Source organism: Vigna angularis, chromosome 10 (genome assembly GCF_016808095.1).
Source record: "Vigna angularis cultivar LongXiaoDou No.4 chromosome 10, ASM1680809v1, whole genome shotgun sequence".
In the NCBI taxonomy this organism is placed as follows: Eukaryota; Viridiplantae; Streptophyta; class Magnoliopsida; order Fabales; family Fabaceae; genus Vigna; species Vigna angularis.
The window spans coordinates 1,558,491-1,572,199 of record NC_068979.1 but is presented as its reverse complement, the minus strand read 5'-3'; the positions used below and the strand labels follow the sequence as shown (position 1 = coordinate 1,572,199).

At 34.2% G+C, this 13,709-nt stretch overlaps 3 protein-coding genes and 1 non-coding gene across 8 annotated transcripts; 1 reads left to right on the top strand and 3 right to left on the bottom strand.

Moving 5' to 3' along the window:
* Positions 1–291: 291 nt before the first annotated feature.
* Positions 292–1,119, top strand: LOC108320916 (uncharacterized). Its single transcript, XM_017552516.2, has one exon. It carries the CDS (start codon positions 297–299, stop codon positions 993–995), a length of 699 nt encoding a protein of 232 aa, XP_017408005.1. The 5' UTR covers positions 292–296; the 3' UTR covers positions 996–1,119.
* A 754-nt stretch (positions 1,120–1,873) lies between these two features.
* On the bottom strand, positions 1,874–4,153 carry LOC108320867 (GDSL esterase/lipase At4g10955). 3 transcript variants are annotated; one of them, XM_017552430.2, is made up of 3 exons: positions 4,094–4,153; positions 3,555–3,622; positions 1,874–3,128 (listed from the first exon to the last, which is right to left on the bottom strand). In XM_017552430.2, exons 2-3 carry the CDS (start codon positions 3,614–3,616, stop codon positions 2,159–2,161), a joined length of 1,032 nt encoding a protein of 343 aa, XP_017407919.1. In that variant the 5' UTR covers positions 3,617–3,622; positions 4,094–4,153; the 3' UTR covers positions 1,874–2,158. The 3 variants fall into 3 exon arrangements, with proteins under 3 accessions (XP_017407919.1, XP_052725347.1, XP_017407917.1); XM_052869387.1 differs by lacking the exon at positions 4,094–4,153 and adding an exon at positions 3,823–4,087 and having other exon boundaries at positions 3,555–3,734; XM_017552428.2 differs by lacking the exon at positions 4,094–4,153 and adding an exon at positions 3,823–4,087.
* A 931-nt stretch (positions 4,154–5,084) lies between these two features.
* TRNAA-CGC (transfer RNA alanine (anticodon CGC)) lies at positions 5,085–5,157 on the bottom strand. Its single transcript has one exon. It is a non-coding gene; the product is annotated as a tRNA-Ala (tRNA).
* A 1,239-nt stretch (positions 5,158–6,396) lies between these two features.
* Positions 6,397–12,503, bottom strand: LOC108320865 (uncharacterized). Of its 3 annotated transcripts, XR_001831424.2 has the most exons (12): positions 11,202–12,482; positions 10,745–10,981; positions 9,892–10,024; positions 9,635–9,787; positions 9,278–9,522; positions 9,060–9,129; positions 8,541–8,747; positions 7,963–8,198; positions 7,207–7,285; positions 6,991–7,128; positions 6,659–6,907; positions 6,397–6,575 (listed from the first exon to the last, which is right to left on the bottom strand). XR_001831424.2 is itself a non-coding variant. In XM_017552424.2 (11 exons), exons 1-11 carry the CDS (start codon positions 12,119–12,121, stop codon positions 6,725–6,727), a joined length of 2,601 nt encoding a protein of 866 aa, XP_017407913.1. In that variant the 5' UTR covers positions 12,122–12,482; the 3' UTR covers positions 6,397–6,724. The 3 variants fall into 3 exon arrangements, 2 of the variants coding, with proteins under 2 accessions (XP_017407913.1, XP_017407914.1); XM_017552424.2 differs by having other exon boundaries at positions 6,397–6,907; XM_017552425.2 differs by lacking the exons at positions 6,397–6,575; positions 6,659–6,907; positions 6,991–7,128 and having other exon boundaries at positions 7,207–7,298; positions 11,202–12,503.
* Between the last annotated feature and the right edge of the window lie 1,206 nt (positions 12,504–13,709).

Genomic DNA, 13,709 nt, shown 5'->3' with positions numbered 1-13,709 from the left:
TGTCTGGTAAAAAAGCCGTGCGAGATGGTCTTTGGTATTGAGAAACTATCTCCCACTACTACCTGAGATCACGTAACGAATAAATAAACTTCATCCAACCCTGATCAAGAAAACTCATGTACCACAGTTTATATTATTTCTCGAGAAAGTTAATAGAAACTTAGTCCTATACTGAAACATTACAGAGTTCATAAATTTAAAAAAAAATGGAGGGTCCACTGCAAGACAAAAAATTCCACGTAAATAGAATTGGATTGAAGGCAAAAAAACAAATGATCAAATAAGCAGCATGAGCTATGGTCCTACCCACCTCTTCACACGCTGCAAATTTCTACACACACTCCATGTGCTCGTGGCTTTTGTTGTGTTTTGTTTTGTTATGCTTTGATTTGTTGCATTCATCATCTTCATCACATCCCTTAGATACTTCCTCTCTCAGAGCCATGGCGAAGCACGAGAACCGCACGAACCTGGCATCCTGTTTTGTGGCCACCATTTTCCTGATCTTCCTCCTCATCGTGGTCTTCCTCCTTTACTTCACGCTGTTCAAGCCTCAGGATCCCAAAATCGCCGTCAGCGCCGTCCAGATCCCTTCCTTCTCCGCCATTAACGGTACCGTCAACTTCACCTTCTCTCAGTACGCCTCCGTCCGCAACCCTAACCGTGGCACCTTCTCGCACTACGACAGCTCGCTCCAGCTTCTCTACCACGGCACACAGGTCGGGTTCATGTTCGTCCCCGCCGGCAAGATCGCCGCCGGCAGGACTCAGTACATGGCCGCCACGTTCACCGTCCAGTCCTTCCCCTTGGGCCCGGGGCCCACCTTGGTGAATGGTCCCAGCAATGTGGGGCCCACTATGGAGATGGAGTCGAAAATAGAGATGGCTGGGCGCGTGAGAGTGTTACACCTTTTCAGTCACCACGTGGAGGCGAAAGCTGAGTGCAGGGTCGTCATCGCCCTCACCGATGGATCCGTGTTAGGCTTCCGTTGCTAATTGCTAATTCTTTCTTCTTATTTTGTTTGTAACCGTAAACTATTGTAACTGTAGGGGTTACCACATTAGTATCAGGAGCTTAATTCATTTTCCAAATTATGAAAAACTAATTTAAAAGAAAGAAAAAATAAACTTACTATAATTAATTATGAAACCATTATGAAAAGTTAAAATAATTGTCAACTTATTTTTTTTCATTATATATTCGATTAGGTAAATATAATTAAAAGAACAACTGTCAATGTACTTTTTTTCTTACAACATAAATATAAAGAGATCGCAAGTAATTTTAACGAGAAAAAAATCTCATTCAAATGGCGTAAAAGCTTAGATTAATCTAATACAAATGTTATATATCAAATATTTTTACAAAAAATAATGGATTGGTGCAGTAGAGACGTTACATTTATATAACCAAAGTTGTGGTTGAATTTCTATAATTTATTATGCAGTATATTTCTTTAAGAAAATGACGGCTGCAAAGTGTGATGACAGATGAAGAAATGGAACACTGAACTCCGTGAGAACGACGATGACGACTTAAATCCTCTCGACAACGTGAAGTTTTCATAAACATTTATATAGAAGTAAAAAATGACATAAAATAGAACAAATTATGTTTCTTATTAAGTTAAAATCAACTTTAATAATCTGTTATCTCTATTCACATAAAAGTGGCACACCAATTTTAATTGTCCGAATACAAACAAAGTTTTAAAGTTTTACATCATATAAAATAAAGTTTTACATCAAATAAAACAAAAAATAACAGAAATTTATATACACAGATTTATATACAAATAAAATATCCCATTTTAAAGTAATATAAAAAACAAATCTATCTGTTCTAGAATGGATAATATCTTACGAATATGATATGTTTTGAACCAATCTCCGTTAATAACATAACAAACAAAGAAAGCATAGCTCAATAGATATACCAATATATTTACAACCACCATAAGAATTAATAGTATTGTAGAGTTTGGATTCCAAGCTTTCACAGAGAAACCCACCAATATATCACAACAATCGCAAGAATTTTTAGATTTGGCAGTAGAGCTAGGATTCCACACTTTAAAAAATCGACTGCACATGGAAAACCAGAGACAGCATAACTCAATTCACATCTACCAAGCAGTGTATTACAACTACAAGAATGATTAGTATTGGTAGAGCTTGGATTCCAGGCGTAAGTCGGGTTTCCACCATTGGTGAATCCCATGAGCTTCTCTGAAATCTCGTGAAGGAGTATGATTAACCGTTAGAGATGCAGAAGGAATGAGGTGAAGAGGTTCATCAGATTCCTTCCCCAAAGCACCCATCAGTAGACAACCAAGGGAGGTTTGGGTGGCTAACTTTTCAATGCTTCCTGCACCAATCTCCTCCATTTTTGTTCTGTGCTCAAAGTATCCTATATACTCACAGCAGATAGGGTCAGATGGATTCACAAATAAGCATGGAACCCAGGCAGACAAAGCAGCAAACGGATCAAAGGACAAACTCTTCTTCTGCTTAGCCTTCATAGCAATGGCAATTCCTGCTGTTACTACACTGCCAGCAAATCGAAGCCCGTGTTTCAATTTCTTATCCTTAATTCTCTCAATTGGAGCAGATGCATATGGAGGGTTGAACAGAAGAGACTGAATAAATACGCCTGTCTTGGCCATGGTTTTCCCAATGAGCATTGCCATTGCTGATCCTAGAGAGTGGCCAGCTAACCAGATATTTGAACCACCCACAGTAGCCACCATGTTTCGAACAGCTTGGATAGCTATCTCAAAGCGTGATGTCTGATGAAGCCCATTTCTCACGAAGTGGATATCCAACTCAATGTCACGGGAGACTGAGTCTGCTTTGGTTATAGTCCCTCGAAATGCAATTACATAACATGGACTTCTGTGTAAAGTGTCATTGCATATAGAAGTTGGAGGCTTGAACTCATAAATTGCACCAAAGATGGAAGAATCAACATCGTCAACAAGTGTTCGAAGCAACTGAAATTGGAAGAACGTCCACCAAGGCAGTGCAAGAGCATCGGGACCTTGTCGTCGTTCTTGTCTGTCCTTCTCTAAAACATAAACACCTTGGACCAAACTAGCAGCAACTGACTTTCTATGATGTGCATTATCCCTATATATATGGAATGTTCCATTGACTATTAACAAAATCCCAACAGCCAAATAGAAAACACTGATGAAATTTTTAGGATTCAACATCTTATTAATCAATTAAACTAATACTACATTGCAGAAGCTTCATGGCCAAAAGGAAGAATAGTCTCTAACGATTTTAGTTCTTTGACAAACTGTGTATTCCGTAAAATTTCCAAAGAAGATATATAGTTCTCAGACATCACTATTTATTAGCAGATATTTTGATGTAAACATGTCTTTATGGACACTGAAAATTTGCATTAATGCATGATCAAGGCACATCAGACATGGTGAAGAATAACTACAAGTGCACAACACAGAGCAAATGAGATTATGTAAGAACAAGATGGGGAAAAAAATTAAGAAAAAGAAGGAGCTCGGAAGATTTGTTTAAAGTTCTTACCAGTCAACACATGTTAAGTGTAAGGGTCCAGAGCGATCAAAATATTCCCTCTCAGAAGCCATTACACCCTACAATTCAAAAAGAAAAAAGAAATCTGATGGTTTCAATTATCAAAAAATAACACAATTCAACAACTGAAAACCATAATCCACAACCCAGTGGCTGCACTACATACATAAGCTGCAAAAGAAATGAAGATTAAGAAAAACTGAGATCCCACCACAACAAATACCAAGAATACACAAAAAGAAAGGTTTTTGGAACTCACCTCACTCTTGTGAAGCAAAGCAGGTACCCTCTGCTCAATCAATAACCTTTCATACAAACAATTTAGAGGAAAAAACCATCTTTTGTATCAAAAACATGCCAATGCGCATTCAGCATTTGACACTCCACGGTTTGATTCGCCCAAAAATTATGTTTGTGAAATTGAGATCCAGCTTATACAATAAAGGTAAAAGGGCTAAAAAATAAAATAGAATATAATGAAGAAAATAAAATAAAATGCAGCAATAAATGATAAAGGAAACTATATGAACCTTGAAGAAGAGAAAATCAGGGAAGAGATCGCACAAGAGATTAATTAAAAATGGAAATGAAGCTTTAATGTCGAAGTGGTTTATCAGTAGTTGGTAGAAGTACCAAAAACGTCACCGTTTTCGGATCCAAGGGAATAACCGAGGTCGCTTTCTGATGCGAAATATTAACTAATTTATTTATAAGAAATTAATTTTTCACAAAAAAAAATTATATTTATTTGATATTATTTTTTCATTTTTTACTTTTTATTTTAAGTATAAAAATTTATTTTTTTAATATTATTTTATTATTACAATATGTAAATAAATATAAATATAGGGGCATCTTATTATTATTTTTTGTATACATATTAGCGTAATAATTCATTGTGCCACGTGTGTTAATTACATACCTGTATGAGTAAAAATAAATAATTTATATTTTTGTCAAATATTACTATATATGTCAACTAGAGTCAATTCAAGTTCTGACAATACTAGAAATCATGAGTGCATCACTTACAAGAAAATAAAGTTCAAGTCTTACATGGTCAAATTTATCAAACTGATCTAAAATTGAAATTATCATGAAAAACTACTCTAATTATCAAAAATTAAAAACAACAAAAATAATACCAGTGTGTAGTTAAAGGTAAATTAAATTAAATAAATAAACATAATTAATATATAATTCAAGATAAACTAAATAAACAAAACTATTATATAACTTAAATAAATAAATAGAATCAGTTAACGAAAATAAATAAATAAATATATATATATATATATATATATATATAAAGTAATAGGATTAACTATAATATTTTGTTATAATTGAATTTTAGATAGAGTTAGACACCTATCATAATGACCATTTTTGTTGATATCAAACTTAAATTGAATAATATAAATAAATAATGATAACACAATAGGGAAATTAAGTAAAAAGTATTGAATCAAAAATTAAATATAATTATATAAAAAATTAAAGAACTACAAGACATTATTAAAATGGAGGTGCGGGGAATCGAACCCCGTGCCTCTCGCATGCGAAGCGAGCGCTCTACCATATGAGCTACACCCCCAAGTTGAAAGTGTTTCTAACTGTTATAGATTTATTGATAAATAAATCAAGTGTTTTTGTAATATAACAGACAAAATAAAATAAATATTATTTTCACATAAAATTTTGTATAAATTGTATCCAAAGACAGTAAAAATAGTAGCAACCGAAGACTCTACTACAACGCTCTAAGACGAGGAAGAGGAAGAACAACTTGTGAATTTCTCCGTAAGGTGCTTCCTGCACTTTCATGCTTTCCACTTTCAACCGATACTCTTTGAAATACTATTTATATCCTTATGGAGATAAATAAAGTTGGAGTGTTTTCATTGTGTTGTAAAGGTTGTGGTATCTGTTCTGGTGGCGGCCGGTGGTGGTCAGTGGTGGTTGGTGATGATTCATAGGTGGATATGGTGTTTAGTAGACGTCGCCGGCGTTGGTAGGAGCTGATTCTAGTTCATTCCTTTTGGTTGAGTTTTTTTTTTTTTTTTCGTTTTCCACTCTGTAGTTTGGATTTGACTTGGATTACACATTCGAGAGATGTTTCCGATTACAGAATTTAAAGATACAGTAGATTACACTGTTTGGAAATGTTTGGGATTATATAATCTGAAATGCATATATTTATGTATTAGGGAATGCATAATACTTTGTAGTGTCTCTTCACACACAAAATTTATAAATATTTGGAAGAAGATATTGATTTCTTAATTTTATCACAACTTAATAGTAGAAATAGCATTCATAGCAAATAAATTATAAATACCCATAATTTATAATATTTTTATAAATATATGGAAGACTATATTAAATTTATAATAACTAAATAGTCAAACTAATATAGTATCAAATAAATTACACATACCAGTTTTATTATAGTATTTTCATAAAAATCAGGAAGAATTTATTAAATCTTTTGAATATATGATAATTCAATTGTAAAAAGAATATTAGTATAAAATAATAAGAAATACAGTATATTGAACTATATCTTAGACACAGAAAAAAAATCTATATTGGTTCTCTGATCTTGAGATTCGAAACATAAATTCAACTGCAAGTGAAACAGAGGTTTGAAGTTAACTTAATTGTGCAGTTAAGGAGAAAATGTAAATGTACAACCTTTGCATAGATCCCTTGACAACACATGTTTAGGTCATTAAAAAATTTAATGTGGAATTACACAATTTAATGTAGTCTGTTTGGTTGTTTGTGGGTATATAAACTCTCTGATAGTAAAAGATTTTTACACACCTCAAAAAAATCAAACAATTTTCGGACTTTCTTTTCATTTGCTTGTTGTCATCCAAGCATATTGTGAGTAGTTAAAAACAGAAAAAAGCAAAAATAAAAATAGAGCGCAACCATGATAGCTTCTGCATGCCAGAAGAAAAACTCTTCCAATATCTCAAAGAAATCCCAAGAACCAAGCTTCTCCAACTGCAATGCCATTGGTCTCAGTCTCAAATTTGCGTGCATGTTAGTATAAAATGCATAAAGATGAAAACACCACCAAACTTCACCTCATTCAATGAGTCAGACTGCAGTGAAGATTGTGCCATGGACTAAAATTTTAAACCTTTGTTTTCTTATTGCCTACTTGATCGGCCAGCTTCAGAATCTTTGAAAGCTGAGCTACCATATGATCTCCAAACCCCTTTCCGGTGTCTCCTATTGTCAGTTTGATCCATGAAATTATTTCTAGTCATGCTATTTCCTTGGGGTTTCTTTTGAGAATTTCTTGATTCTTCTTCAGAATCAAACTGTGATCGCTGCAGAAAGGGAATAATGAAGAAAATAAATACTCTCCAAAAGTTTGTAAGTTACACCAGTCAGATGAAAATGCAGAAAATACCTTGGCAGGATCTGACAGGACTGCATATGCCTCTCCAATTATTTTGAAAAGTCTATCAGCATCTTTGCATACTTCTTCAACAATATCCTTCCATATCTGATCATCTCCACTGTCACTTCTGGCCAAAGATTGGACAGCCTACACAGTACTTAAATAGTTAAAATGATTTCTTATGTATATGAGGAATTAACAAAGAAAAGAGACTAATCAAACAACCTTGTCTGGGTGATGTCTAAGTGCAGCTTTGTGATAGGCCTTCTTGATTTCAGATGATGAAACTGAATGTTCAACTCCTCTGCCATCACAATCTGAATCAGCAGATGCCTTAAATGGTTGATAATATCAAGATAAATTTGCAACAGACAACGCTCTCTAACGACAGCATTCTATTTCTGTTAGGACATGGAGGGTTTATGAAAGGAGAAAGAAAGTAGAGAAATAAGGAAGAATACTTAACTGCTGAACAGTTAAGGGGGGCGGGAAAAGGTCTATAGGGACCTCTTTTGTAGTTTCAGAGGGAGTTACTACATTCATTTGTGTTGACCGGTTTTGAACCTGGTGAAGAAGGTTAAGCTTCTGGTCGATAGATTGTATTTTTGATTCTTTTGCTCTGAATACAATACAACTTTTACTCAATTCTTGACTTGTGATTACTGGTGTGTGTTAGAGAGTGAGTGAGTTGGGATTCTTACCCAGATTCCTAACAATTTCTGTCACATTAAACATTACTTCCACTGATGACAAATTCTAACATAAAACTTGTTTAGTTTATCAACCTAGACACTGAGTTTATGAAAATCCGATTCTCTGATGTTCTGGCAATTTTAAAGAAAGATTTCCCTACATGTACAAAAATGCTGGCACTTATATTCTCACAAACAAATGATTGAATCATCGAAAGAGAATGGAGTTATACTGATTGAGATACTAAGTAATGGTAAATAAGTACAAATTATTAGTAGAAGAGCTTACAAAATGAGGTACACATCAAGATGTATCCCCTTCTTGGCTTCCTCCTCTATTTCGGAAAGCCAAATTTGGTTATGTTTCAAATCATTATCATATTTGACAGATCTATCAGATATGCCATGCTGATTGCTATTATCCCCATTCTCTTTCATGAGAAGAGAGACAACTCTCCTTACGTCACTCACTGCTTGGTCATAATCTCTGATCATCTCATATAAAGTTGCACGCCTGGAAAGTGCCTGGAAGAGTATAAATATACATACATTATCCTCAAATCATTTTAACAAATGTGAAGATGAAGTACTAATCCAAACAAGTCATTTAGTATCTGTAAAAGACGAATATTTGAAAAATGCTAAAAGTGAAATGTTACAGAGTAATCGAGGAAGGTTGAGGAAGCTTTAATTTTTGAAAAGCAAATGTGCCACTTATATAACCGATGATGACAAGTTTGTGTGGGTCTTTTCATTTTTGTTACAAGATAACCCTATGTAGTTTAATCCTATATATGTCAATTTATCTCTCCATGTGATATCATTATCTGATCTAAACAAAATTAGCTTCACTTGAAGAGAGAAAACCTTCAAGTATCTTCCATCAAGAGCTATGGCCAGATTGCAATCTGCTATGGCATCAGTAATTTGACCTAATGCTTTATGTGCAGCTGCACGGTTACCAAAGCAGACAGCTGTAAATGGGCGAGACTCCACATTACTTGATAAAGCAGCTGTATAATGTTCGACAGCTTCCTCATATTTTCCTGCCTGAAATGCTTCATTCCCTGCAGTCTACATTTGAATACATTTTGCATTAGTCCTACTATAAGAAATTTTCATGCTACAGTAAAACGACAAAAACAAATCAACTACAGAGAACACGTGCTTTCAAGATAACAAATTTAGCATTGTAGCTTATAAATGACTTCTTGTGTGTCCTTTGACAAAAGGAAAAAGTTGTATCAGAGAAGAATAGAGATGCAAAAGGTTCTGTTATTACTTCCCTGACACTTACGAGTTGTGACACAGTTCCATGTTAGCTAAACAAGATGATGGTATACAAAAATCATGTAAAAGATGTCACGAAATGCAGAATAAGCTAACCTTATGATGCAAGAGCTCACGTACAGTTACAGCTAGTGGCATTAGGGACTCCAAAACCTTGCTTCCACTCCTGCAGGGACATTATCAAAGCTGATGTCCATATTAAAAATAGGTATCACCATCAAAATATGTCTATCTTTTTATTCCTTTTCAATGTACTTTTGAGGATCGACCGTAGAAAGGTGAATGGATCAGTTTTCAATGTTAATAATACTTACTTGTTCATGGCTGATACCTTGTCCTCTTGTTCCTCCAACAAAGAAAGACCCTCTTCAAGTTTTCCTAGGTGAAAGTAGGATTTAAGCATCATTGAGCACCTCCAAAACCTGAAATAGAAGCCTTTTGAAAGCTGTGCACTGTCCAGATCTGTCACTATGCAATCAGCATCCAAAGGATATGCATTCTTCTCGGCAGAACCAAAGGTTTCCTCACACAGCTGAATCACTTCCTCATATCTACATAGCTGATAGTTAAAACAAAAGTTATCCAACACAGGCTCAACTGCACGAACAGCTTAACGCTGACTTTGACAATTTTAGTAAAGTGCCAGTATATTATAAGACAGAAATGCGGACCATAAAAAGAGCCTCTGCTTTCTTTTCAAGCAATTTTTCAGAGTACGAAGTTATCGCCAATGCCTCATTTATATGTTCCAAAGCTTTTTCTGCATCATCAGCTGTTCTTCTTTGCAAAAGTTCTTCAGAATGATTGATTAATTCCGATACTTTCTGCCATCCGTTAAAGGTTGTTATCAGTTCAGGAAGAGAAAGGTGAAAAAGAAAAGCTAATGTTCAAAGCCATCCATTATCGAAATAACTGTAAAGTGTCAAACCTGCGTCTTTTGCAATAGATCAGAGGCTTCCACGACAATTTTTTTATCTACACCAACATCAGTAGTGCCTGACTGCATGCACATCTTGGAATACTCGGACGCATCTCCAACTTCTCCCAAAGCAAGGAAACAACTTAAAAATGGTGAAAAGAAACAAACTGAGGGATACATCATCTATTTTAATTACTAAATATTGAGCATTTTAGTTGACAAATGCAATGTGCTTGAGCACACCAACATGCTTTATCCTACAGCAAACCAGCATAATACAATTTTCACAATATCAGAGACACATTATAGACTAAGTAGAACATTTAATCAAAAGTCCTCTCGAAATTTTATGAAACTTTACACCAAAGCCAAAACATCTCCAACATAAGGTTATAAAAACTAAAACAATGTAATGGTTGGAATGCAAGAACTAGGTATCAATATTAATATGCGTGTTACTTATCTTACCAATAAAAGACAAGTTGAAGGAAGAATAAAAACCTCCTTGACATAGGAGCCTTATTTAAACAGATTGCGTGATGTGGTAAAATCCTACATTCAAAACTTCGGTTTGTTTTCCTCTCTGGTTGATTTTTATTTTTTTTTCTGTTTCTCTACCTTTACAATGCCTACACATATCCAATGATTTCCTTTGACACGCCATTAATATTCAGTAAAAACCTTAGTTGATGCCTCCTTCAATCCAACTGTTTTCTACCCAAGATTCACGCAAGAAAACACTGCTTTTAAAATGTTATATCCATGTGCCTTAGCCTACGTATTCCTTTGTCCCGAAATCAAAATTAATTTCAGACATCTTAAATCACTATCCACAAAGATTATAATCAAAATGGGAACTCACTTTGCAGCTCTAAGTCGCACCCTGAGGAAATTTGGATCAATTTCAGCAGCCAGCATACAATCTTCTATTGCATCTCTCATCCTACCAAGAGACATGCGTGTGGCAGCACGGTTGCTATAGCAAAGCATCAACGCCCGGCGACATCTCTGAGATGTTTCTTTGGAAGCACAGTTAACTCCTTGTGTGTAACAATCCTCAGCCCCAGACAAATTCCCATTTTTATAGGCTTGGTTTCCTCTGTCACAAAGCATATCCAGTATCGTGAGTATGCTATCAAAAAGAAAGTAACTACCTAAACCTTTTGTTTGCTTGCATCATGCAAGTCCCATTTTCCTGAGTGTTCACTTTTCCTATAAATCCATTATGTAATGGCTATCTGATACAAGTATTATAAAATTAAGAACATCATATAACCAAGTGATAGCAAGCAAACTAAAAATATATGTACAAAACTAACCTGAGTCGCCACTTTTCACAGGCCTCTTCAGCTGCAATGGTTGAAGCAGAAATGGTAGCAAGTTCCTCCTTTATCCCTTGCACCTTATTCACCTCTGAACCCCTTGTTTTGGGATGAGGAGAAGATGCTTTAGTTTTCTGACCTTGCTCGGGTGTTAAAGGAGAAGGAGTTCCAAAAAATGGTGAGCCAGTCACTGATGATAATGAAATAGGAGTGGAGCTGTAAGTATCAAGATAACTTTGGCCAACTTTTGCCCAATTCATCTTTTTGGGAGGACGTTTCTGGCTAGGTGATTGCAGTTCAGCAGAAAACGTGAAACCAATCCCACTCGTATTTCTTGAACCTGAATCACAATCAAGAAGGACCAAGCCATCACCATTGTTTGTTATACCCACTTCATCATTTACAGACTTCAAGCTTTCACTTTCAATTCTATCATTCGGATCATCATCACCACACTCTGAAGCATCCTCCTTTGTCTCCTTTGTCTCTGTCTCTGTACCTAAAGCTTCACTTTCATTCTTATTCAAGAACTGATGAATGCATGTGCTGTTGCCAATCCTATCCACACCAAGACCAGATGATTCTCGCGATGTCACATAGCTTTTTGGTGACATGTCCATCTTTGTCTTCCAAAGAAAGTCATTTCCCTGGAGATGGATGGAAAACTTCTGTTTTGCTCTACTTTTATTCATCCTGGGGGTGCCACTCTGTTCCTTCTTTGCACTGAATTTGAATTTATCATGAGCATCACCAAAGAAATTACTCTTGAGTGGTGGTGTTCTAAACTCTGGTAACGATGACCCAGAAGAATTCCGTTGTTTGGATTTGAACACAAATCCATAATCTCTTTGATCTTTGCTCTCTTCAATTTTCAAGTTGGCGACATCCTCCGAAGCCAAGTTCAGTTCTTTTTCCATTTCAAAAACCGCCTTTGGGGATCACAATTGAAGTTTCATTTCCAAATTCGAAAAGATTGAAACGTGACGAAGCGAATCGGTCCCAATGGCGCGTGAATCTTCGGAGAGGTTCTCACACAGGCGGGGTCATCGGAGCTCCGGCGAGGGTCAAATCGGAGGCACAATTAACTGTGCTCATTCCCCTTAATCAGAGAGTTTTGATGGCAATCATTCACAACAAAGAACAAACGAAAACTGCCGTAAGGAATTTTTGGCAACCACCGTAGCATCCATAACAATGAAGATGAAAAGACAAAAAGTACAAATTTTTTGAACAAACAGGGTATGTTCCGATGTTATTCAATCATAAAATCATCGTTAATAATATATTAATAGTAAAATATAATAATAATTATCTAAGAACCGTTAACCTAAAAATAATGTGTCTGCAGTCTATGTGTAATGAGACGGGGATTCAAAAATAAAACGGAACTTGGAAATTACTAAAACAGTGTAATAACTTATAGCAGTTGATGATAAATAAATATCTACAGAAACGGATTTATAGTTAAACTGAGAATTTTTAATTATATGATAATATATTTTTACTGCTAACGTACACAGATTAAACTAAAAAAAGACTAAGAATTAATATAAATTTGACTTTTAGTGACTTCTTTTATTATATATGGGTTTAGTAATCGTTTTCTTTAACTTAATACAAAAAGTTTTAATCTTCAAAAAAATGTGAAAAGATATTTAAAAATTAACAAAATATTTAATTATCAGGTATTATTTTTTAATAAAATTGAAAATAAAAAATTATTTAAAACATTGAATGATAATTAAATATATCTTACTATTTTCATCGAGAAAATAAGTTTTGAAAACTAAACCTTAAAAAATAAATTAATTAAAAAAATATGTTCAAAATCTAAACAGAACTTAATGATAAGAGGAACTCTTAAGCTCCTTCCTATACCTGCCAGATTATTCTTTTATTATGAGTTGAAAATTCATTATAATTATGATTAACTGTGTGGATTGGTTAGAGCATTTTGTTAAGGTTTAATTAAATTTTTTTACTGATAATTAACATTTTTTGATTAAAAAATAATAAATTTTGAGTTTGGTAAGTTTTAAATTTAAACAAACTTCTTCCCAGTTTTGTTGAGAGAGAAAAATCAAATAAAATGAAACAAACGTAGGTATAAAGAGAAGTTGTCCTTAAGTATATATTTGTGTCAAGGGTTTTATTAAAAGTAATGGATCTATGAACATTATAATAATTTAATTAAATGTAATTATCTCTTATAGTATCATATATAAGTGATTTATACTAATACTTTATTACACATAGTATTTTGGGATTGAGGTCAATTATTTTTCTAAATACGTTTTTTAAACTCTAAACTTTAAGTACATGTCAATGTTTTTCTTTCATTTTGTATTCTTTATACTTCGGTTAAGGTAATTAAATATACTCTGATAAGGTAATTAACTATACTCTAATGTCAATATCATTAAGAATCCGACAAATGTTAATAATAAAATGTGACAAATGTAACAAGCTTATCATAATCCCTTTATCTTATATTTATAAATTTCA

Bases quoted from the DNA above. Each gene is read 5' to 3' on its own strand.
- LOC108320916 (XM_017552516.2), top strand. From the start codon at position 297: ATGGTCCTACCCACCTCTTCACACGCTGCAAATTTCTACACACACTCC.
- LOC108320865 (XM_017552424.2), bottom strand. From the start codon at position 12,121: ATGGAAAAAGAACTGAACTTGGCTTCGGAGGATGTCGCCAACTTGAAA. The intron at 9,523-9,634 runs GTCCGCATTTCT...TTTAACTATCAG, and splicing joins AAGCAGAGGCTCTTTTTATG to CTATGTAGATATGAGGAAGT. The intron at 8,199-8,540 runs GTTTTCTCTCTT...ATACTCTTCCAG, and splicing joins TTGATGGAAGATACTTGAAG to GCACTTTCCAGGCGTGCAAC.
- LOC108320867 (XM_017552430.2), bottom strand. From the start codon at position 3,616: ATGGCTTCTGAGAGGGAATATTTTGATCGCTCTGGACCCTTACACTTA. The intron at 3,129-3,554 runs GTAAGAACTTTA...CCATATATATAG, and splicing joins CACTTAACATGTGTTGACTG to GGATAATGCACATCATAGAA.